The sequence below is a fragment of the Ursus americanus genome, chromosome 8 (assembly GCF_024610735.1).
Source record: "Ursus americanus isolate L20-20 chromosome 8, mUrsAme1.1.p, whole genome shotgun sequence".
NCBI lineage: Eukaryota > Metazoa > Chordata > Mammalia > Carnivora > Ursidae > Ursus > Ursus americanus.
The window spans coordinates 78425769-78450893 of NC_142134.1; the positions used below are offsets into that span (position 1 = coordinate 78425769).

The 25125-nt window shown below is 53.1% G+C and overlaps 2 protein-coding genes across 15 annotated transcripts in view; one reads left to right on the forward strand and one right to left on the reverse strand.

The window, feature by feature from the left end:
• The window catches only part of EVC2 (EvC ciliary complex subunit 2), a 140878-nt gene extending 133843 nt beyond the window's left edge, over window positions 1–7035 (reverse strand). For 6 of the 11 annotated variants that reach the window (XM_045771464.2, XM_087864283.1, XM_087864282.1 and 3 more), the window contains exons 1-2: window positions 5227–5529; window positions 3734–3808 (exon numbers count right to left, since the gene is read on the reverse strand). In XM_045771464.2, the coding sequence (XP_045627420.2) occupies window positions 3734–3808; window positions 5227–5427 (276 nt within the window). In that variant the 5' untranslated portion in view covers window positions 5428–5529. Of the gene's footprint in view, window positions 1–3733; window positions 3809–5226; window positions 5530–6792 lie in introns of those variants that run through there. The other 5 variants (XM_045771462.2, XM_045771465.2, XM_045771466.2 and 2 more) reach the window with 3 other exon arrangements.
• A 979-nt stretch (window positions 7036–8014) lies between these two features.
• EVC (EvC ciliary complex subunit 1) overlaps window positions 8015–25125 on the forward strand; it is a 63345-nt gene continuing 46234 nt past the window's right edge. For 3 of the 4 annotated variants that reach the window (XR_015725599.1, XM_045771330.2, XM_045771331.2), the window contains exons 1-5: window positions 8015–8400; window positions 14387–14512; window positions 21269–21352; window positions 23389–23621; window positions 24947–25031. Coding sequence is in view for 3 of the 4 variants with exons in the window: in XM_045771330.2 (XP_045627286.2) it covers window positions 8227–8400; window positions 14387–14512; window positions 21269–21352; window positions 23389–23621; window positions 24947–25031 (702 nt within the window). In the remaining variant the exon portion in view is untranslated. The remainder of the gene's footprint in view (window positions 8401–14386; window positions 14513–21268; window positions 21353–23388; window positions 23622–24946; window positions 25032–25125) is intronic. The other variant, XM_045771329.2, reaches the window with a different exon arrangement.

Consider the following 25125-nt stretch of genomic DNA (forward strand, 5'->3'; position numbering starts at 1 on the left):
AATAAATCTTTTTAAAAAAATAATAATTGTGTTTACATATCAGTGAAATATACATTTATTTATACACAGTCATTTTTATGTGTACACATATTTTACCTACACACATTTATTTCTATGTTCAACAAATATAAAGTATATGTAGAGATTTAATAATATAGTTCATATTAACTACATACTTAATGAATAACTATATGTTTAGCAGTACGTGACATAATATATCATGACCACTTGAAAAGTCTAGAAAGAGGTTCAGAAGTGTCAGCCTTGGTGGCCTTGGGGACAGGAGTGGTGCCCCTGCGGGCAGGGAAGGGAGGCCCCGTTCCTTCATGCCTTCTGTGCCCTTTCCTTTCCTACAACGCACGTGTCCGTGTGTCACAACAAAGTAACACAGACTGAGCAAGGGGACCCACGCCACAGGGCCACTTGGCAGGCCTGTTCCCTTGGGGTCTCTGAGGGCCCTCACACCTGACATGAAGTGACCCAGAGTCTCCCTGGACAGCAGCATGTGGCCAGCATGGCCACTAGTTCAGAAAGTGCCTTCCACAAGGCAGAAAGAGGCACCTCTTCCTCGTCCGTGAGACGCGGTTGGGCCACACTGGTGTGGACGGAGTCAGTCTTTGCTGTCATCTGGCAGGAGACAAATCTCATGATAACAGCACACATCCGGGCTGTGACCTTCTCCTCACCAGCACAGTATGGAAACGGGGAAAGGGGCGTTTTCTGGCGGAGAAACCCGACCACCGAGACTGCAGCCAGGAGGCCATGGTCGACGCCAATGGCGATAAACCACATTGGCAGGATGTGCCCAGGTAAACCCCAGGAGACAGGCCCTGCGAAACACCCGACAGGATCCTCAAAACGGCCAAGTTTCATCGGAAACAGAGAAAGTCTGAGAACCCGGCACGACGAAGAGGAGCCTAAGGGGTATGAGGACTAAATGTAACTCGGTGCCCTGGATACACTCCTGCAACAGGAAAGGGCACTAGGTTAAAAAAAAAAAAAAAGGAAGTCTGAATAAACTATAGTCTATCCATGTGAGTCCATTAACTACCACAAACATCCCACACTCACGCTAAGAAGTCGGTAACAGGGAAAAGCGTGTGGGGTTCGGGGCAGATACACAGAACTCTGTGCACTGTGCACTCAATTTTTCTAAAATCTAAAACTGTTCTAAAAAAGGAAAGCCTATTAACTTACACAGTATGTATTCAGGAGGTCTGGAGGGAACGGTGGCTCCAAGGTGCACCCCACACCCACACAGCGGCATGTCTACAGAATCCCTGCCTCTGGAACTTCCCACCCATTCTCTCAACCAGCATTCACTGCATGGCAGGCTCTGCGCCAGGCGCCACAAGGGTCGCAAAGCAGACCCGGCTCCTGACTTCGCCAAGGGATGATGGTCTCCTTACAACAGATATTTCCACTCGAGAGGAAGGGGCTGGTTCCAAGGGAACAAACAACCCACGAAGGCCTTTGGGAGCCCCAGGTGCCAGAGGCTCTTTGCTGTGCTCTCAGAGGTCTCACTGGTTCCTGGGTGTCACCAGCCTGGAGCGGGGGTGCCTCTCTGGGGGCTCCCTGCCCACACGAAGCAGCCTGCTCTCAAAGAGACCAGGCTCAGGTGCCAGCCAACAGCCCCTTTCAATGCTCGGCCTTCCCCTCCCTGGTTAGCCCTCTCTCCAAAATGGCAGCCCCTGACAAGGTCACCATGACCTCTACCAGGCCCTGTTCAACGGCCAATTCTCCATCCTCACTGCACACCGCCGGCAGCAGCATCCCATACTGAGTGCATTTACATCCCGTTGCTGCTGTAACAATCACCTGAACCTGATAGCTTAAAGCAACACAGTTATTACTTTAGAGTTCTGGAAGCCAGAAGTCTGACATAAGTCTTAACGGGCTAAAATCAAAGTGGAGGCAGGGCTGCATTACCTCCTGGAGGCTCTAGGGGAGAGCCCGTGTCTTGGCCTTCTCCACCTTCCACAGGCCACCCACGTGCCTTAGCGCAGGGCCCCTTCCCGCACCGTCAAGGTCAGCAACAGGCTGTCCTCACACTGCATCACTGTGACGTTCTTCCACTCCAACTCTCTCTTCTGCCCCCTCTTCCATGTTCTGGGGCCCTTGTGACTACATCAGGACCATCAGATAATCCACGATAACCTCTCTCTTTTAAGGTCAGCTGAGTAGCAACCTGGATTCCACCTGCAATGTTAATTCCCCTTTGCCAGGTAACCTAACACTTCACTAGTTTAGGGGATCAGGACATGGATGTCTTTGGGGGACATTAGTCTGCTACCACTGAGCCCTCTCTCCCTGAAATGTTCTCCTCCCCTGACCTCTGGGTCACAGTCTTGGTTCCCTTCCTGTCACACTCGCCATCCGTGCTCATCTCCTTTGTTGGATCTCTCCTTCTTCCTGCCCGGCCAAGGGCTCTGGGCTTGGTCCAGGCCTTTGCCCTCAGGCCTCCTTCTTCCCAATCCATACTTACTCCCAAGGTGAGCTCAGCCATTTCTACGCTGACCGCTACTCGGTGTAGTCCAGCTCCCATAGTTCCAGCTCCGAGCCCTCGTCCAAATCTAGACCTGCCCATCCCACACTCTACTGTACGTGCCCCCCTGGCCAAACTCAGCAAGACCAGAACAGAATTCCTGATGGCCCCATGAGGTTTCAGCATATTAGCCAACGGCATCTCTAGTCTTCCATTGCTCAGGCCGAAATCCTTGGCTTCATCCTTGACTTCTCTCTTTCTCTCTCTCAACCCACAACCGATCCCAACAAAGCCTACCAGCTCCACCTTTGAAATACATAGGAAACCCCACAGCTAGCAGCCCATCATTCATCACCCTGGTCCAGTACTCCTCCGTCTGGGCCTGGTCTCCCACCCGTCTCCTCTCTCGCTGCCACTTCTGCCCTTGGCTCTCTATCCTCACCCCTGCCACGGGGTTGCTTTAAAAGACGAGCCACAGTGCATCACTTTCCGGCTCAAAACCCACATGGCTCAGTGCATCACTTTCCGGCTCAAAACCCACATGGCTTCCATCTTACTCACAGTAACAGCCAGGATTCTGAGCTTAAGCCACGGGGCCTTTCCTGATCTAGCCCCTCCTCACCCTCCTGGCCTCACCTCCTCTGCCCCCTCCCTTGCTGCGGCAGTCCCCAGGCCTCCTTGCTGGTCCTGGACCACACCAAGCACATCCCGCTTTTGGCCTCTGGCCTCACTACCATGGCACTCCGGAAAACTCTTCCCTTGGACATGGCCTTGCCCTCCCTCATTTCACCCAGGGCTCAGTTCACCTGTCACTTCCTCAAAGCACCCTCCCTGACCACTCAACTAGAGAGCGTTCACCGGCCTCTCTCCCAGTCCCACTCTGCCCACCGTACTTCTCTCTGCAGCCCAAACCACCACCTGCTACAGCATAGATTGGCACCACTGTTTACTTCCTTCTCCTGCCCCAAGAAGGCAGATTTCTTAAGAGAGACTGCCTTGTTCTCTGATATCCCAGCACCCAGAACAGAGCCTGCCACCTAGAAAGCCGTCCCTGAACACCAGAAGTGAATGGCTGACTCAGAGGCTCTTGTCCACTCAACCCTTCACAGCCTTCTCTCCTTCCAGCAAACTTCCGACAGAACTTTCCACCATGGTGAGAATGTTCCATAGTCTGGGCTGTCCAATCTAGCAGCCTCTAACACATGTGGCCATTAAGCACCTGAAATGTCTAAATTTAAATAACCATACCTGGCTAGTGGGTCCTGCGCTGGAAAAGCATCTCAGGCCACATGGGAAATGGTTGTAGCTGCCTCTCAGTTTACCCTTTGCAAGAAGGAACAGATACTAAGTTTACACTAAGCATGGATCTTCAGGTTTTCAAAGCACCTCCTGGTTAGAGCCTGGGGACAAGTGTCTACCAGAATGTTCCGGTGCTGGTTTCTCAAAGAGGAGAGCAAGTGCAAAGCAGGCCAGGTGAGTAGGCTCTAACATGGAGGCCTGAGAGAGAGCCTAGGACAGGCTAGGGGGGAGGGGGTTCTCTCTGGGCCAGGTTTTCTCCTCTGCAAAATGAGCCAGACACATCCCACTTCATGAGACAGGAGCATGTGAACGGTCCCTGTGAACACATTCTGACATGGGACTCTATTTTAAAGCTCAGTAAATTGACAGAGTGTTATTACTTAGTCTTCTCTAGTGAAAATCTATTAACAGAAAACGAACAGAATCTCCTTTAAAGATTTACAGATTAAAACTCTGTAGCAAGTGTAGCAAGGCCTTGGGGCCTGCAGGTAGAGAACCCAACAGGACTAGGGGAGCCAGGCCCTGAGGGAGGGCAGGGAGGACCCCAGGGCTGTGAGGGGAGAGGCCATACTGAACAGGGCAGTCCTGGGAACAGAAGCCTAGCTCTGCCAGGAGTGGGTGAGAGGGGGTGAGGGCTGGGGAGGGAAGTGGTCATAGGTACTCCAAGGACAGATCACCCATCCTGGACACCAGCCATGGGGAGGGGGGGGAATGGGTGGGGCAGAGCACAAATTAGGGAGTGGAGGAGACTCAGAAGAAAAAGTCACCAAAGGTCAGAGGCTAAGTGATGGGCACTGAACCTGGGGGCTGGGGTGGGGGTTGTGGACATCCCAGCAGACTTGGAGGAAAAAGCAGGAGTACTGGTGGCCAGCTTTGGAGGAAGGGGCAAGGAGAATCTAGGGAGACAGCCAGGGCTCTGTGCCTTCCCAAATTTGGGGCCACAGAGTCAGGGCCGGATGGGAAGTGGATAAATTCAGCAACCAAGAGTGTGCAGTCAGGAAAACTCTAGCCAGTGATCCCAACTGTTCTAAGAAGGGCTACACTCGAGGCTTACTCACCTCTGCAAACGCGGTGCCTACTGGAACGCCCCTACTTCTCGCAGCCACCCGCAGTGTAGACGCCGCAAAGGCTTACAGACTAGGAATCGGATGCATAAGAAGCGAAGCGCCTGGCCTAGGTCACAGGGGTTTTAGGATTCAGGGCGAGATTCGACCCGGGGGGCTGGCAAAGTCCAAGCCCGCAGCCAGGGCGCGGGGCTCCACCTTTCCTGCGACTTTGCGGGCCTGAGCGCCATACACTAAGGAACACCCGAAGCATCCTACTCAGACCCTACCATCCCTCCGATAATCTCCCCAACTCGAAGGGGCCTCCCCACCGCGGGTGTAGACCGAGCTCAGCCGCCGGGGGCCTACAGGAGGAGACTGGGGGCGGGCCCTCCTTACCTGCGCGGACCGCTCGGGCCCCGCCCCGGGAGCCGCGGGGGGATCCGGGAGGGGCTGCCCGCCGAGGGGGCGTCCGAGGAGACCCGGGCCCGCGCGGTGCCAGCCTTGGCCGCCGGGCCCAGCGGGCAGCGCCAGGACGGCGGCCAGAAGGCTCCAGGCCAGCACCCACGTGGCGCGCCCCGCGGCGCCGGCCGAGCCCATCGCCCCTCTGGACCTGTGACCCCAAAGTGGCGGGCGCGCCGGAATCGCCCGAGCTTCCGGACCCCAGGCCCGCCCCGCCGCGGAGCATGCTCAGTGTAAGCCGCCCTGGAAAGTTTTCTGGAGCGGACTTCGGCATCTGGGGCTAGGAGGGCGGGGAAGAGCGTGGGAGGGAGGGAGCGAGGCCAGGGCCACACTTGGGTTTCCTCGCGCCCCGCCCAGGGCCTCAGCTCCACCCAAATCGGATTCAGGTCGGGTCACTCCTCCGCTCCCAAAGATTTCAGGGCTTCCAAGTGCCCCTCCGTTGATGCCTACCGAGCTCTCAGCTCAGAACCACCTCCTCCTGGAAGCCTTCCCTAACACACGCACACATGGGTGACCCCGGGCTGAACCCAGAGCCTGCCCCAGACCAACCAGCCCCTTATTAGAAAACTGAGAAGCACTTAGAAAGGCAGACCCATGAGTGCTGGAGAGCCCAGAGGGGACAGGACAGCGAAGACCAGCTGAGAGGGAGACTGGCGGATCTAGGAGCCAGAGGGAAAGGCCACTCTCACTTTCTATGGGGTTTAGTTCAGCCAAATTTGCGCTCCTACTGCCTGAGCCCTTGCTGTGGAGTAGCCCCTGCACCTGCCCAGGTACCCAAATAGGTAGTCAGGCCAGCCACTGTGGGACGTCTCTGGGGAACCAGAGAGAGGGGATTTGGTGTCTGAAGCCAGTGGGCTTGAACTCTGCATGGGGGTAGGGTTGTGCCTCCCAGGGGAGATCGATGCTGGGAGGAGGCCAGATAGAGCAGTTTCTCTGCTTCCACCTGCTTACCCTGAGTCCTCAGCAACCTGCTCCTTGGGGAGAAGGCTCCTGTCTTCAGGCGGCAGCCTGTCATGCAGTGTCAGGCCAGGAAGTCTGGCACCTGTCAGTTCTTTCTCCCCCAACCCCTCCAAGGACAGGCCCTCCCTGATTCAACATGGACAAGGCAGTGAGGTTTGAGACTCTGAAAATTTATTAGCCAGGCTTCCCACCAGCGGTACACTGTCCTGGGGGTACCTGGCAGAATGCCAGGAGTGAGACAAGGCCAAAGGCTAGATGCTAGCATGTTGCTGGACCCTCAGTTCTATTTGTCATGAGTCATTTAAAGGATGATTTTAATACTCAACTTTGTAATAAAGTAAAATGCAAAGAACTCTACATTTTTCAAACTAAATTCTGAATATCCAAAGAAATAACCAGTATAAAAAACAAGAACTTCAGGTTATTGTCCCATACACGTTCCCAGAAGCCTTGGAGGTGCTTCAAAGGAAACATTTAAGCAGCAGTGAGTAGCCGAGAGGGTGAGCCCTGAAGCCAGCCAGACACAGCTGTTAATACACTTACCCCATTTCCTGGTTGCGAGACCTCGAACGAGCAACTTCTCTCTAGCTGTCTGTTTCTTCTTCTATACGAAGTAAGTCTGAATAATAGTTCCCATCTTGCCCACCTGGAAGGTTGATGAGGTAACGATATAAAAACTAGAAACTTGAGGGGCACCTGGGTAGCGCAGTAATTAGGCGTATGCCTTCGGCTCAGGGCGTGATCCTGGTATTCCGGGATCGAGTCCCCCATTGGGCTCCTCCACTGGGAGCCTGCTTCTTCCTCTCCCACTCCCCTGCTGTGTTCCCTCTCTCCCTGGCTGTCTCTCTGTCACATAAATAAATTAAAAAATCTTTAAAAAAATAATAAATAAAAACTAGAAACGAGATGGCCATCCGGAATAAGGATACAAATCTCTTCTCTGTTGAAGTGGATCCGCGTGGTACTCCTACCCTGGCCCTCATAGGGATTTAAGGTCCAAAGATGTGTGGGGGGGGGGGGGGAGGTTCACTGCTGTATCTCCAGTACGCAGGACAAGAGCTAGCCTCTAGTAGCTGCTCAGTAAATGTCTGCCCAAGGAAAGAACAGATGCTGAATTCATCTGGTTGTTTATCTCCCCCACACAGCCATGAGATCCCCAACGTCTGGACTTTGGTTCCTTGCTGGCCTGGAGCTGGTTCCATCAAAGGCTTGTCTGTAAAGGCTGAGTGAATGCATGACCACGCAAGGTCTCGTACTTAGGAGGGGCTCGGTGTAACAACCTCTCTACACATCATCCTAGAGGAAAGTATTGACTATTCATGGAAGAATAGGATTAAAACCGAGTCTTCAGGCTAACAAGTTCAGAGGCGGTGGCGGACTGTGGGGTCCAAAGATGGCCAATTGGTACAGGTTAGGAGCGGGACAGGAGTCGGACCCTCATTTGGTCCCTTAGCCGCTCTGACCCAGAGCTTCCTCACCAGAAAGATGAACAGAGAATAGTTCGCCCCCCTCAGAGGGCTGTTGAGAAAGTTAGACATCATCAGGCTAAATGCTTAGCACATCGTACACGCTCAGTAAACTTAACCGAGGACACCCTCCCCCGTGGCCGAGGGACCCCCCATTCCTTCCCGGGAAGCTTAGAGGCCCCGGGGCTCCTCCGAAAGGTCCTTTGGCTGAGCAGCGCGCCTCCCGCCAGGCATGCTCAGTGCAAGGACAGGCCGGGGCGGGGGCGGCTCGAAGTTTCGGGCGGAAGACCCAGGCTCCTCCCTCCGGCGGGGCCGCGCCGGGAAGGGGGACCGGAGCAAGAGGCAGGAGAGCGCGCAGGCCGGAGAAGTCGGCGGAGCGCGCCGCGCCCCTGCCCGCTAGGGCCGCGAGTCCGCTGTTGCCGAGCTGGCGGGGACGGTGCTCCTGGCGGCGGGCCAGGGTGGCGCGCGGCGGCGGGAACAATGCGGCCGACCCGCCGCCTGAGCGCCCCCGATGGCCCGCGGCGCGGCGGCCTGCGAGAGCGACGCGCGGCTGCCGCTGGGCCGGGACTCCGTGCGGCCGGCGCCCGCGCTGCTGGCCCCCGCGGTGCTGCTGGGCGCCACGCTCGGCCTCGGCCTCGGCTTCTGGCTCGGCTGCCGCGCCGCCCGGGCGCGCCCGCGGCATCAGGTGGGTCCGCCGGGCGGGTGGCCGGGTGAGGGGCGCGCGCGGGCCTCCTGCGCCCCGTCGGCGCTCAAGCGAGGTCGCGGGCGTCATGCGCACCGGCTCCTGCCCTGGCTTCCCCTCTGGCCCAGGAGGGGGCTGGAGACCGAATCCAGAGGGGAGCGGCGGAGTGACGGGAGCGTACGGGCCTGGGGTTCCCCAGAAGTAGCTGTTCTGTGCGACTCCGCTGTGCCATCACAGACAGCCGCTAAAGCCTCCCCAGGCCTCTGTCTCCTCATCTGTGGCACCAAGGGTCTGGACTCGCTGCTGGCCGAGGGGCCCTGCTGAGCGTGGTGGACAGGAGGGCTGTGATCCCCACCCATGCCCATTCTGCTGCTTGCCCGCGTGGGTACCTACTAGCCCATCCAGTCCCAGCTGCTACCCTGGCATGCATTCATGCATTCATTCACTCTTACATCCCTGCAGTAAAAGTGTGATGATCACCCCTGCCAGGCACAGCCCTGTCTAGGATAGACCCTGCCCTTGCTGCTGGAAGTTCACAGTCTCCAGAAAAGGCTAGATTGCAAGTGAACATTTGACTGTAGCACGTGCTGGGGAGTTTGGTGGCGGGAAGTGATGGTGCGGGCTAGCACTCCCAGAGTGCTGACTATGTGCTGGGCACTGAGCTAGACTCTATACCGGAATTAGCTCACTGGATCCCCAGAACAGCTTGGTGAGTTTGTTCTATTAAGGACCCCATTCTGCATTTGAGGAAACTGAGGCGCAGAGAGGTTCAGTGACTTCCCAAAGTGACAGATGTGTGTCTAAGCCCAAAGTCACTGTGTTCTCCATGGGTGGCAGTGCTCACAGAAGGGGATTCATGGATGCTTCACGTGAGTGTTGTTACAGAAACGGATGGTGTGTGGAGATGGTGGGCATACAGCGGACATTTGATCCGTGTGGTGTAATCACTGTCTTGGGTCCTTGCTACTTTGACCTTGTTGAGGGCTGAGGTCCGATAGGATCTGAGATGAGGTGCGTGGTCTTGTTGCCTGCATTCCTGGCTCAGGCGAGAAGGAGACAAGTCCAGCAGATGGGAGTGGGACTCTCTCATATTGCCGCTGACTTCCGGGGAGCGTGTTGCTGGAAAGGCGTGATAAAGCTTGAAGGCAACTAATATAGTGTAAGATGCTTGTAGGTCAGTGAGGTTGTCATATCCCACTGGTGGTTAAGGGACACTGAGAGACACTTGTGTGAAGAGGAAAGTAACAGGTGCACAACCTTTGCTGGGTGCCCTGTTCCGAGCTGAGTGTTTGTGGACTTTTGGTTCTCTATTCCCACCCCAAACCTCTGAGTCAGGGAGCTGTCATTATCCTCACTTTCCAGGGAAGGAAGTCAAGGCTCCCCAACTCTATTCTTGATCCAGGGTCACGTGATGAATAAATAGTAGGGCTGGATTTCAACCCCAGTCTGTCCGAACCCCTAAATCGGGGCGTTTAGACATCTGTCACCTGGTGAGGTAGCAGCTGGTATCTGTCTTAGTCTCTTCAGACTGCTGCAGGAAAAATACCATAAACTGTGCGACTTATAAACTACAGAAGCTTCTTTCTCACGCTTCTGGAGGCCGGAAGTCCAAGATCAGGTGTCGGCACGGCTGGGTTCTGGTTGCAGACTTCTCACTGTGTCCGTGGAGAGTAGAAGGGTCGGGGAATCTCTGGGACCTCTTTGTAAGGGCACTCAGCCCTTTCAGGAGGACTCCACTCTCAGGACCCAATCCCCTCCCAAAGGCCCCACTTCCAAATGCCGTCACCTTGGGAGTTGGGATTTCAACCCAGGAACGGGGAGTGGGGCACACGCCTTCAGACCGCGACGGTGGCCCATTTCACGGCTGAGTCAGCTGGGGCTCACAAGGGTTAACCAAGCTATCCGAGATTGGGCCGCTGGTCAGTAAGAGCTGCACTAGTCCCGTTGAAGGTCATGATGGCTCAGCCATAGAGGGGGCTCTGGCTTCATGGTCGGGCTGACAGGATTTTCTGATGATTTGGATGGGACTTTAGCAACAGCCTTCTTTCTAAGTGGACTTCTGTCCTCCTCTCTTCCCTAAGTCTCTTTTCCTAAAATGCACATCCAACAATTTGACTCCCTGGGTTAAAAGCCTCCAGGGACTCCTGGTTGCCTACAGGTTATATCCCATTTCCTAGCGTAAGGAAATGGCGCATAGCTGGTTGCCCTTCCCCGGGGCATCCAGCTGAACACGAGGAGCCTTGCGCCCCAGAATCTCCTTGCTCCCCTGATGCCTCTCCGCTTCTGAGCCTCCGTCTGTCTGTCTGCCCGCTCACCCTTCGGGATGCAGAGATGCCCATCCAGGCTGGATGAGGTAATTCCTCCCTCGTGCACCCTGGGACCTCTGTTCTCCTCTGATCCACGTCACCAAGCTCATAACTGGGCATTGCGCCACTTTTTTTTTTGTTGCTTTTTTCCTTTTCTTTTTATTTCATCATTAAAACGTTTTATTTGCATCGACGTTACACATGCACATCAAGTATTCATTTACTGGCAGCAGTGCCCCACTCGCCACGTCCCAGAAGCCACCTTGTCCAGCTCTTTCTGCTGGCTTTTTGGTCATTTACTTTCCTTTTGTAAATAACCTGCTTACTTGGCTTTTCCCTGCATTTTTGGCTTTTGGCATAGCACTGTGGACTTGGGAGTGGTTCAGCTCTCTTTTGTCCTCCTTCATAGGCACACCCACCCCAGCCACCACCGCCTTCCCGCACCCCGCACCCCCGCCCCGCCCTGCGTGGCCATCGTGCATGTTTGGTTAAACCAGTATTCGGTGTTTCCTTTCTTATGATTCTGTAAGCACTTTTCACTGTAATTCAAGGATCAGCTACGATTATGATTATTTTCCTTTTTGTCACTGCATTTTGTTTTCTCTAAAATTAACCGTTACCCGGGTTTTTTTTTTTCTCTCCATTAGCTTATATTCTGTGTACTTACTCATTTAACGCCGGCCTCCCCTCCATTTCTATACATTTTTTTCGAGACGTTTGAACACATTAAGTATTTGATCAATTTTATCTTCTTGCAAAACACCTCTCCAGAAAACCTCTCACCTGCTCCAGTCTGAGTTGGTTGCTCTCTGGACCACTGCTACTCTCAGTTGGACCAGACCAGCAGCACCAACAACAGCCCCTGGGAGCCTGTTAGAAATGCTAAGTCCTGGGCCCCACCCCAGACGCACTGATGAGAATCTTTGCAGGTGGGGCCAGCAAGCTGTGGTTAAGGAGCCCCTCCAGCGATGTGTTTGTTCGCCAGCTTCGAGAAGCAGCTGCTGTAGACTTTTGCTGTCACCAGTGGGACCTCTCAGGGCCAATCACACTGCAACTTTGTCACCTCCCCGGCGTTGCATCCTCTTTCGGGGATCCCCTCCACTGTCTTTCTGGGATCCTTTCCTCATTTGGGTGGAGCACAGCCTCCTGGATCTTCCTGAGAAAGAGATGGAGGAGACTGTTTTTGAGAACTTCTGTGTCTGAAAGTATCTATGCCCTTCCGTCTTTATTCTTAACTTGGTGAGAGTCGTTAGGTCATAGAATTCCAGGTTGGAAATAATTTTCCCCCTGAATTTTGAAGGCATTTTTCCCATTGTCTTCCAGCTGACATGGTTGAGGTGGAGAAATAGGATTTTGTTCTAATCCCTGATAACTTTGTTTTGTTCCCCTGTGGAATCTGGAAGCATCTCTTCTTTGTTCCCAGCATAGGAAGCACACGGGGATGAGGGTTGGTGGCGGTCGATGGCCCTCCTTGGGCTGTGCATTCAGGAGGCCCTGTCAATGTGCAAACTCACTCTCTTGAGTTCCTGGAGGATTCTTTTCCTTTTATATATTCTGTTGCTTCTTTTGGGAACCCGTCTCATGTTTTGGTTGAATTGGCCTTCCTTCTTTTCTGTTTTCCATCTCTTTGTCTTTTTATGCCCTTTTTGGAAGGCTTTTCTCACAACACTTGTGTTGAGATTTTCACGTTTTTCATTTTCGAGCGCTGTTCTGTCCTCAGGGTGTCCTATGTTTATGTTGCCCTGTTCTTATTTTGTGAGTGTAACCTCTTCTCTTGGCTCTCTGAGGATATTATAGTTGTTTATTTGTTTTAAGGTTTCTTTTCCCTATACACTGTCTGTTTCCAGCTTGCTTTTTCCTGTTTGTTTGGGGGTTTCTCTTTCATATTAGAGTCTGTCCTCAAGTGACTGGCGACCCTTGGCTTCCTGGTTATTTTTAACTGGGGAGCAAAATAATGATGCTCCTCCGTGGGGTAGATGAGGTTTATCTCCTGGAGTCTCTACCGTAGGATGATCTGATTGGGTCCTTCCCTGCAGAACCCTTGTAGTGGTCAGCCAGAGCCGCTAAACAAACCATCCCTAAATCCTTGGCTTCATCATCTGCTCCTCTCCACTGTACCCCAGACTGGTGCAGCCACAAGGGCTTCCCTGGGCATGCTGTGCATGCTTCTGCCACAGGGCCTTTGCACTTGCTGTACCCTCTCTGGAAAGCTTGTCCCTGACATATCTGAATGGCTTGCTCTCTCACTTCCTTCATGTTTCTTCTCAAATGTCACCCTGCCCAAGAGACTCTCCCCCTCCATTCTCCTGTCCTACATCTTTTTTCTCTCTGTCACTTACCACCACTGACTTACTACGTATTTATTCTTACATATTTATTTATATCTCTCTTTTGTCGCTGGAACATAAACTCCACGAAGGCAGGGGCTTGTTTATTTTGTGCTAATTTACTCCATTCGAAGTGACTAGAATAAGCCTTAATGCTTAGTGTTGCTTCGTAACAGTTGCTAAGTAACTCCATGACAAACCGGCCGTGTGTCTTCAGTGTAAAGATTATATCTGTGAGCAGCCAGAGGAAGGGCTTGATCAGGATCTCTGGCGTAATGGGATTCAGAAAGAGTTGATCATTACGATCTACGGAATCAACAGAGAATTAGCAAATACGGAAACATTGCTCCCAGGGGACACACAGGGCTAGGTTTCTGCAAGACTGGCCACAACATCTCCGTTAACCAGCCAATGCGTAGCCTTGTTTGATGGGTGTTCATGTATAAAGACACCCTATTTAATACATATCGTTGATGCATATGTATTATATATGTGTTATATATATGTGAACACACAACGTCACTTATCCAACACGTTTTCTCCACGAGGCGCACCAGCCTTCTTGCCCTTGGGAACACCGCCCAGTACCTAGCCAACACTCAGGAGTCATTTTAACCAACCACATCAGCAACAGAGAGCACAGACAGGTGGGAGAAGAACGGCATTAACAGAACACGAAAGGGACACTGGTCTGCGGTAGGAGAGCTGACCCAGGAAGGCAGGGTGTCACCTTGCTGGCTCTGCGTTAGACACGGCACGGCAGGCAGCTCGAATTTTCACCACTCCGCCCGTGCCCAGGAATGACCACAAAAGCACCACAAGTGTTGATTTGGGGGGTTACAAATAAATTTCGGCAAGTAAGCGAATTTACACATACAGAAGCTACCAATACCAAGGATCAACCGTGGTTCATTTTACAAACCGTTCTATAATGCGAGGGTACCTAAAATATTTTCTTAAAATCATCTGATGGCATTATGGGAAATAACAGGAAAATTACTATGTATGTCCATTTCCCGTGTTCAACTCTTACCCCAGGGAGCTCATAGGCTACCAGGGGCCCCTAACCCAGAAGAACAATGGAGTGACCTTTGACCCAAGTGTGGCCTCCAGGTCCTGAGGTGGGGAATGGGGGTGGGGCTCCTCAGGGAGCTGATGCCTGAACAATCTCGAAGGCTGTGTGGCTGATCCTGGGCGGGGTGGGAGGTGTGACACTACACGCAGAAAGCCAGGCAGAGGCACAGAGATGAGCACACGCTGGGGGCGAGGGGGTGGGGGGTTGATGGCTCGAGTCCCAGGAGCACTGGACTGACCGGCTTCGATGTGTTCTCCCCACCCTCACCTTTGGATTTTTAGAAAGACGACGCTCAGAGTCTGCTCAAGAATTTAGAGTGTAACGTACAGGACCCCTCGGAAACCGGCTCCCCGTCCAGGAGGAGAAGGAGGAGAGAAGCCCAGACGTCGAAGGAGGAGGCTGCGGACGTAAGCTGAGTGTTTGGGTTTATCTCCCGAGTCGCGTGTTGGGTGTCGCATGTCCCACCTGGCAGGGCGGATGCCACCCAGATGAGCCCCTGACACATTTCCTGTCCCAGTTGTCTTCTTTTCTGCCGTATGATTCACATGTGGCAAAATGCACAAATTTGAAGTTTACGGTTGGATAAGCATATACTTCCTTGTAACCAGTACCCCGATCTGGAAGCTTCCGTCACCCCAGAAACTTCTCCAGTGCCCCTTTCCGGTTTACCCTCCCGCATCTCTGCCCCCCACCCCGCCCTGCCCCTCCCAGAAGTAGGCGGTGCTGGGATTCCCAGCACCAGGGTGGTTTTGCTGTTCTAGGATTTCACATCAGTGGGGTCCTGTGCTTGGTGCTGGGATTCCCATCACCACGTGGTTTTGCTGTTCTAGGATTTCACATCAGTGGGGTCCTGTGCTTGGTGCTGGGATTCCCATCACCACGTGGTTTTGCTGTTCTAGGATTTCACATCAGTGGGGTCCTGTGCTTGGTGCTGGGATTCCCATCACCACGTGGTTTTGCTGTTCTAGGGTTTCACATCAGTGGGGTCCTGTGCTGGGTGCTGGGATTCCCATCACCACGTGGTTTTGCTGTTCTAGGGTTTCACATCAGTGGGGTCCTGTGCTTGGTGCTGGGATTCCCATCACCAGGTGGTTTTGCTGTTCTAGGATTTCACATCAGTGGGGTCCTGTGCTGGGTGCTGGGATTCCCATCACCACGTGGTTTTGCTGTTCTAGGATTTCACATCAGTGGGGTCCTGTGCTGGGTGCTGGGATTCCCATCACCAGGGTGGTTTTGCTGTTCTAGGATTTCACATCAGTGGGGTCCTGTGCTGGGTGCTGGGATTCCCATCACCACGTGGTTTTGCTGTTCTAGGGTTTCACATCAGTGGGGTCCTGCGCTTGCTTATATCAGCATTGCCGCAACGTCCCGCTTTAGAGACTCACCGTATTGTTGCACGTATCGATAATCCATCCCTTTTAATCGCTCAGTCCACTGTGGGGATATAGCACAGGGCGGGGTGTTTCCTGCACTTGGCTCTTCTGAATAGGGCTTCTGTGAAGGTCTGCGTGTAATTTATTTGTTTTCATTTTGTGTTATTTCTTTTGAGTGAATGTTGACTAAATACCCAGTTGTGTGGGCTCTGGGCCTCTTGACGGACATGTTAAAGGTGGATTCTTCTTGGTCCTTCCTTGCTGGGCTTCGCCCTGTCCGTCCTGAGCCTGCGTGTAGGGCATCACTGTGTGCGTGAGCTCCATGGAGAGAGGGGGCGTTTCTTCCAAAGGTGTGCTATTTCTAGACACTTGCTCCTCCCCAGAAAGTCCCATGGATCCTGGTCATTTAGCCTCAATTGCCCAAAGGTAAATATAGATATTTAGGTAGGTGGATAGGTCGGTAGACAGAGGGAGAGAGCTGGAGGGTTCCTGAGAAAGGGGAAAGGTTTTTTCCTGTTTTTGTTGTTGTTTTAGCCCTAACCGAGTGCCAGGCGTTTTCCCACGTGTCACTTTTGAGTGATATGAGCACTGGTGTGAATTACCCCCATGAACCTCTCTCAGCAGCCCCACGAGGTAGATCTTACTTATACTCCCTTCGCAAGGGTTCTGGAGGCTGGTTTCCCTTACACAGTCTGGTGGAAAGATGAGCCGCCCTCGCCGGGCTGGCACAGGAAGCCAGAGCCAGAGCTGGAGCGAGCTCCTGGCACATAGGTGCTGTGTGTCCAGCCCGTGCTCCCTGCCTCTCTGTCCCCAAGTGCCTATGTCTCCCTGTGCGTCTGCATGTGTGAGTATCGGGGAGGCTCTCTATAGGTCCCTCTCTCTCTCTCTCTCTCTCTCTCTCTCTCTCGTGTCTCCTCCGCGTGTGTGTCTGTGCGGCAGGTGGGTGTGTGATGTCTCTCTTTCCCTCATCTGTCTCCCTCTGTCCCTATCACCCTGTGTTATCAAAACCCTGCTCACAGCAATTAAAGCATTCGGCTACACAAAAACATGTACTGTGGTCATAACAGTCCTCTTTGGCCAAAATGTGGAAACCCAAGTGTCCATCAGCTGGTGAATGGCTCAACAGAATGTGTTCTAGCCATATGATGCAATACTCTTGGGCCATAAAAAGGAAAGAAGTCCTGAAACTCACTACAACATGAAGGGACCCTGAAATATCACGCTAACTGAAGGAAGCCCGTCCCAAAAGACCACATATTACAGGACTCCATTCATACGGAATGTCCACAGCAGGTGCACTGATGGAGACAGAAAGTGGGCTGGTAGGTACGTGGGGGGGGGGTGAGAGAGGAGAGACAGAGGTGACCACTAACGGGTATGGGGTTTCTTTCTTAGATGGTAAAAGTGTTCTAAAACGGATTGTGGGAATAGTTGCACATATCTGTGAGTATACTGAAAATTAGTAAATTGCACCCTTCACACACTTGAATTGCATGAATACAGCCCTGCTCACACAGCAGGCGGCCTTGGAGGTGGTGAAAACACACTGGCTCGGGGGGCCTGGCGCCTGGATCCCAGGAACCCAGCCCTGTCACCTGTTTGCTGTGTGATGCTGGGCAAGAGACGACCTGTCTGAGCCTCCGGTTTCTCGGCTTCACGATGACAGTAATGATGCTGGCCTGAGGCTCACCCACCGGTTGACTCTGTGAACATTCTGACTAAAGGACAAGTGTTCATTGGTGTTTCCAGGGGAGCCAAGTCCTTCTGCCTCCCCGGATACCTCGCTCATGTTTTTACCTGGTAATGTTTTACCTGTTAACCATTTAGCGACGCCAGACAATGCCCAGGGTCAAGCTAATCATTGCCAAGAGCCAAGTTAAAGATCTGCCTGTTCCAGTGACTGGCTTGCCAGAAAGCCCTGCCTTCTGCAGACCGAGCTTGTCAGGGAGTGTTAGCCAGGCCTGATTTTGACAGGGTGAGCTGAGCTCTAAATTCGACATCCCAGAATGCATGGAAAACCAAGGCATTTGTGGTTCGCGCCCCTCCTTGCCCAAACTTTATTTTGTTAAATAGCTCGCATCAAGTCAAAACCAAACAGAAAATTCCAGAAGGCTCTCCAGTGTGCCACGGCACAGCCTTGGTTCTCTTCATCGCATCCTTTTGCTCTGGAGGAGGGAGCGGGGAAGGCTCCTTCATGGACGCCTCCGTGCACTCACTGAAAGAACGCCTCTACGTTGATGAGCGAAAGGCCTTTTCTTTTCCTGCAATTACGCTTTCACCAATTTTCTGAATAATTGCATTGCTTCAGCTGAAGAAGTTTTACATGGTAGGCTCGCACTACAACCAATTTTTTGTATAATTGTATTGCTACGGTTGAGAAGATTATCAGAATTTGGTAGGCATCTAAACTTAATAAGGAAAGCTGTTAAAAAAAAAAAAACAAACCTGAAAGCAGCAGAAGTCTGTTCACTCCTGGATTCTGTGTGCCAAGCACTTCCGGGTCCTTCATCCTGACAAACACCTTGACCGTCATGGTGCCAGTCCTCGGTCCTCGAGGGGCTTGCAGTCTGCAGGTGGATGGGCCGGAAACGCATGGACATTCACGGGCTCCCCAGACAGCGGCAGTAACCCATCAGCTGAGCTTACGCCTCGATGTGCATCCCGGGTTCTGCTTCCAGACGTCCCAGGTGGACCCCAGCATCTCCATCCTGTGCTTCTAATTATGTTTTCCACATTAAGTGCAATTTTTGCTTTCTGTCTCCCCCGGAGGGTGGGGACCGTGTCTTCCTCTCATTTTCCACCACTTCCATGCTGTGCTTTCTCTTCACCTCTGTTTGTAAGATGTTTAGAAAAGCACGGTGCCCTCTGCTTTCCTAGCTTCGCCTGAGCAGGTGTGTCTGCTGGAAACCAGCCAGGGCCGGCTTCCCGGGCATCCGGCCTGTGCAGCCGCACAGGACCCGAGCTGAGTCGGGCCCAGCCTCTGGCTTCTGGACTCTGCGGTCCTGAGATTCTTTTTTTTTTTTTTTTTTTTTTAAAGATTTTATTTATTTATTCGACAGAGATAGAGACAGCCAGCGAGAGAGGGAACACAAGCAGGGGGAGTGGGAGAGGAAGAAGCAGGCTCATAGCGGAGGAGCCTGATGTGGGGCTCGATCCCGGAACGCCGGGATTACGCCCTGAGCCGGAGGCAGACGCTTTAACCGCTGTGCCACCCAGGCGCCCCGCGGTCCTGAGATTCTTAATCATATTTTAATCAGACGCACCTCCCCCTCTCCATTTTGTGTTGGGCTCCACACATTATATAACCTGTTCTGAAATCCGCCTTTTCGATCTTACTGCTGTCTTTTGCTTTTGTACCCACACGGCTTCAAGCAGACATTGGGACTGGGTGCTGGGGGCTGGGACAGGCCATGCTCTGCTCCCTCGGATCACAGGGAAGCCAGAAAGGGGTTGAAGCTGGCAGTGGTGGGGATTTCAGGTTTAAGAGATCATCCGATTGCCATGTAGAGAATGCATTGGAAGGGGTTAACCTCCGAGCCTCGCTCTGTGAAACAGGAATGATGGAAATATACGGACCTCCCCAAGCTGGCTGTTGTGTGATAATTAAATGAGCAGGAGTGCATAAAGAACCCAGCACACAGTAGGCGCTCTGTGCACGGACAGCACCTGGCTTGGAGTCTGTTTGCAGCCCTATGGTGGTGGCTCAGGCCAGCGCAATGGGTCCGAGTGACATTTAGGAGTTCACTCTGGTGGGATTTGTGGTTGATTTTACACGGCAGGTTGGGGTGTAGGAGCTACAGAGTATCTCAGGATCAGACCTGTGTTCCCAGAGCATGGTGAGGCCAGTCCAGAGATCTTCTCCACTGAACACCCACTTCCCGTTTAACTTCCTGGCTCTCACCCCCATTCTTATTTGCATGATGTTGAGGAAGACAGACAGATGACAGCTAAAGAGGAGGGACTCTGGAGCCGGGGAATCCAAGCTCAAATCCCAGTTCCGGCATTTATTAGCTGTGTGACCTTGGGCTCACAGATTAACTGCTCTGTGTCACATCGCCCCCCCCCCCCCCCGCAGATATGGAGACAGTAGCCTCTGTGGCAGAGCCCTCGGAAGTAGAAGGAGGTGGCACGTGTCGGTGGTCTGACCCATTCTTGTCATCTAAGTCTGTCTTTGTGAGTCATAAAGTACAGATGGAAATGATGAAGCCCAGCCCTCGCCACGTGGCTTCCATCCCCACCCCGCTCAGAAGGGTGTGGTGGTGAAACCCGCTCTGGAGACATCCCTGGGCCGCACTGCCGACATGGTCAGGTGCGGGGTCAATGCCCACATCATGACAAAGCCATAAATCCTTCTGTGTGCCCCATGGTAGGGCATCTCATCCCAAGTTGGCAACTGGAAACTGGTCGTTTGCTATAGAGCTCTTTCTTCAGGAAGGTGTGGTTGAGAAGTACTGAGGGAGATGCGGGTGCAGTATTCGCCCGTCAGCCTGCTCAGAACCGGTAAGGGGAGATCTCCCGTGGTCTGGAGAGCGAGGCTTCTGACTGGTCTGCCTGTTCGCCATCGTCCCTGCAGGTTGTTTCCAAAACATTTATTCCGCACCCACCTAGCCCCGGCAGGAGAGAGACCCAGAAAGGATGTGGGGATGTGGAACAGCCATGAAGAGGTCTGTCGTGCTGTAGTCAGAGAAGGCTCCCCTCAGAGGGGCTCCTTCCCACCATTCCTCAGAGCTGCGCGTTGCTTCACTTCCGTTCTGTTCCAGCTACTTTGATGGGTGCTTTATCTATGCGGTCTTGGGGGGCATATGGCACCTGTTTTCTGTCTGGGAAGATTGAGGCTCAGAGAAGTGAAAGGACTTGCCCAACTGCTTTTCATTTAAGGGTCTGATCCGGAGTTCTGTGTGAATATTGCCCTATGGAAGTGTTTACTCCCTTGGTAATGCTAAAACAATTCTGTGTTTCCTTCTTCCTCTAAAAGGTGGGTCACAATTTTTAGGAAAACTTGTTAATTATTGTCATGTTATTTAAATACTTATTTCTTCCGAAGCTGAAGACTTAGAATTAAATGAGGATTGTGCTATATGACGTCTGTCTGTCCATTCACCCATCCATTCATACATCTACCTTCCTTCATCCTCCCATCCATGCCTCCTTCCATCCATCCGTTTGTCCATCTGTCCATCCATCCATCTCTCCATCTCCTTATCTACCCATTCATCCATCCATCCATCTACCCACCCACCTGCCCATCCATTTTCTCATCCACCCATGTGTCCACCCATTCATCCACCCATTTGTCCATCTGTCCGTCTATCCATCTACCTCTCCATCTACCTATCCATCCATCCATCCATCCATCCATCCATCCATCCATCCATCCACTCATCCATCCATCCATCCATCCACTCATCCATTCATCCATCCATCCATCTACCCACCCACCTGCCCATCCATTTTCTCATCCACCCATGTGTCCACCCATCCATCCACCCATTTGTCCATCTGTCTGTCTATCCATCTACCTCTCCATCTACCTATCCATCCATCCATCCATCCATCCATCCATCCATCCATCCACCTGCCCATCCATTTTCCTATCCATCCATCCATCCCTCCCTCCAGCCTTTCACCCATCTTTCTAGCAAGTGAACACCTACTTGGATCTAAATGTGCCTGTTATGGTCCCTTCCTGAGGCCACCGTTACAAATGGGTTGTGGCATTGTCTGTAACTCTTACCGGTTTATTCTTCATTGTATAGAAAGCACCCCATGCCATTTGTTCTTCTTTCCCAGGAATGTGAGCCGGCTTTCAACAGCAACATCACAGCATTTGCACTGAAGGCAAAAGTCATCTATCCCATCAATCAGAAGTTCCGGGTGAGAGTCCCCATCTCCATCTGAGAACAATTACTCAGTAATGTACTAGAGATTGGGGTAGGAGTAGGCAGATGAAATGTGTGAGTTTTGGTCCTGTCTGAGGGTTTTATGGCAAGTCATTTTAATAGGGATAATGTCGAGGTTCTGTGATGGTGCAAAACTTTAGGATGAATCCACTTTAGGACAGCGTTGTCAGGGACAGGTATAGCAAGGTATCCCCAGGAACAGTGGGTGACAGCACAGGTGGGCAGCGTCCTGCTGTTCTAATACAAATGCTGGCACTGACATAGGCGCTAGCATTGTTCCTCGTTCACAGATTGACTTACTGAACACGTCCTGTGGGGCTGGCACAGTGTGAAGCATTCCTCATGTGTTAGGCATTCCATATAGAGTAAATCATACAGTTATTGCCTCTTCATGCATAAGGAAACTTGGGCCCAGAGAGGCTAATGACCTGCCCGAGGCCACCTGGCTGCAGGTCTTACACCTGAAGCCAGGAATTCACACCTGTGGTCAGGAGTTTTGCAGACAGCAGCAGATCCCACAGTGTTTCCAGGGACCATTGGCCTGTGAGACTGTCTATGAAAGAAAGAATCCCTAGTCCAGTACTTGAGGGAAGTGCAGGCCGCATTCCTGATCGTAAAGAGGACGGGCTCTGGAGTCACACGGATGCCTTCCTAACTCCCATCTCGACCATTTTCTGTGGGCCATTTCCTGACTCGGCCTCTGTTTCTTCATCTGGAAATGGGGGCGATGGGCCCCCCTACCTCCCCCAGTTGCTTGAGGGTCAAATGGTATAATAGACATAGGGCTTAGCATAGCGTGTGACATCTGAGCACTCAGTATTTGTTCGGGTTTTTTCAATGATTATTTGCTTTTGAAGACAGCGGAGCCAGGCTCTGCAAAGTTCGGCACCAAAGAAATGATTTCACCTCACTTAACACAGACTTTCCCAAATTAATTTTCCTGTGGAACCCTTACTTATGGGGGGCAATACTGGAACTGTTCCCAGGAACACACATTGGGAACTGCTCCCTGCACTTAGCTATCTGGTGGGTGGTTGAAAGGGCAAAACTGCCAGAGCAGAGACATGCATGATTCATCGTCCACAGCCCTTGCCAGGCAGGCTCCTGGTGGGCGCTGGGATTATCCAGTGGTCAGGACATCATCGTCCTCACCCTGGAGGCCCTCACGGTCTGGGCAGAGATGGTAGGATGGTGTGTGAGCCCAGGCAAGACAGAAATGACCAGAGGCCTGCGGAACGCCACGTGGGCTGGGAAGGAGGACTCTGGGTCTGTGTCTGGAGGTAGGGATGCTTCTGCCCAGCAGACGGTGAGTGAGGGCTGTTTCAGGCAGGGGGACCAGAGTCTGCAAAGGCCCAGAAGTATGAAATGACAAGGGACGTTTGGAGCTGGCAGCCAGCTCAGGACTACTTGGGCAGGCACATCTTGGAGCAGCAGGACAGGCTGCACAGAGGTGGCCACGGACATCTGTCAAGCCCTCCAGCCGTGCCAGGCACTCAGCTGTCCCCTCATGAGGTCATGGCAGTGCCTGGGGCTTGAGTTCCTTGATAAGGAGCTTTGGGCCTATCCAAGGGCAGTGGGGAGCCACCTCGAAGGCCTGGGGACAGGAGGGTAATGCCCAGGTCAGCGTAGATGGGGAAGAGCTAGGTGGTCAGCAGTTTAGCAGACAGAGCACACCCAGGGGTCTGAGCCAGTGGCAGGAGAGATGGGGGGCAGGCAGACTGCTGTGGAAGAGGTCAGAGTTGGCAGCCGGGTGTGGGGTGCAGGGGAGCCACCGGGGAACAGACCCAGGCTAACAGCTAAAGGGTAGGAGCCTGTTGCAGAGGGGCTGGCCTCCTGGGGACAAGAGCCATGACATGGGTCCCCGGGGCGTGGGCAAAAGCTCTACCTGTTCACTCCTTCCCTCCCAGCTGGCCCCCACCTGGCCTTCCTGGGACCGCCGGCTTGTACCACTGGTGGACTTACTGAAGCTGCTCACACGGGCTGAGTGTGCTTTCTGTCCCTCCACCCCAGCCACTGGCCGACGGTTCCTCCAACCCTTCTCTGCATGAAAACTTAAAGCAGGCTGTCTTGCCAAACCAGCCGGTGGAGGCTTCCCCCTCCAGCAGCCTGGGGAGCCTGAGCCAGGCCGAGAAGGAGGACTGCAGCTCCTCATCCAGCATCCACTCGGCCACCAGCTACGACAGGTTCTTGAGCCGCACCTTCGTCCAGGCCAACAGCTTCCCCGAGGCGCTGATCTGTGAGAGGTAAGGAGGGGGAGGCCTGGGGAAGCTGATCAATGGACCATGTCACTGTCAGTGTTGGGAATGGAGGCCCAGAGAGGTTAAGCAAGTCAGCTGCAGACACACAGCCACGCAGTGTCCAAGCTGGAGCTCCCCAGCCACCGTGTGGTGTTGACCAACGTGGGGGTTATGGAGTCAGGCCTGAGCCCTGGGGAGAGACCTGTTAGGGGGCCTCACTGAATCACTGACGTGCCCTGGGCTCTGCATAACAGCACCTAGCATGGATGAGGGGCCTTCTGTGTACCAGGCAGAGTGCTGAGCACTTTGCAAGGATTAATTATCTCATGAGTACGACCAGATCTGTCTTCCTCACTGCTGTGTCCCCACTGCACAGTGGGAGCCTGGGACAGGTTCAGTGACAGTTGAATAAAAAATAATCAATTAGTGGATTAATTCCTCTTAACGACCCTATGCAGTGGGTGGTATTACTGTCCTCATGTTACAAAGAATAAAAGAGAGGCTAAGTAGTTTGCTCAAGGTCACACAGCAGGTGAGGGATGGAGCTGGGTTTGACCTTATCTCCAAAGCCCTGCTCCGAATCACCAAACCACTCAGCGCACGGGAGAGGCCCAAGACACTGAGTCAGCATTTCTGTGGGTCAGTCCTCAGACCTCTCTGCTCTGTGAAGTTCGGTGAGTCCAAGTGGCCCTGCCTCAGTGAGATGAACCGGGCCCGACCTCGGCTCAGGACTATGGAAGGAGAGGGACCAGACGCTGAGCTCAGTGCTGACCTGGACGGTGGCATGGCCCGCACACTGGGAAGGGCTGTTGATGAGCTTTGGGACTTAGTGGACTTGTCACAGTTTGGGTGGGGGCGTGGCCATTCAAAGTGCATTTGCCTGGGCTGGACAGATGGTCCTATTCGCCCTGCCACTTACCCCCCCTGTGACCGTGTAACCGCTACTTGACTTCCTAAGTCCATTTCCTCCTCTGTGAAATGGGCATGAGAACGTCTGCCTGCTGGGGCAGAGGAGAGGTGACACATGACAGACATTCCGATGCCGGGAAGGGTGTGATCCCTCTTTTCTCCCACCTCCGACTCTTGCTGCCTCCTGTCCTCCATGTCTCGGGCAGCTGCTCCCTTCTGGTCACAAGTGAGCCTGAAATGGTTCCCTCGATTCCTTCGTATAAACCTGGGGCGGCTGTTTGGCATCTCTGCGCGCTGCAGAATTTAAAATCTGGAGTCAGGATGCACTGAGGCTGGTATGAGCAGGGACGCGCTAACTCCCTGAAACCCCACTCCCCATCTCAGATACCCAGCGGCTTTCTGTTTCTCTTTCCACTTTCCAGTGTGGACCTTGACTTGTGTATGTATGACCTTCACTTAAAAGATCTGCTGCGTCTGGACACGGCGCTGAGGCGGGAGAAGCACGTGGTAGGTGGCGGGGTGGGCTGCTCTCCCTTTCCCGGGTCCTGAACGCGGCTCTGCAGCCACGTGCGTGCCCTCCAGGGGTGGCTGCTGGTGACAG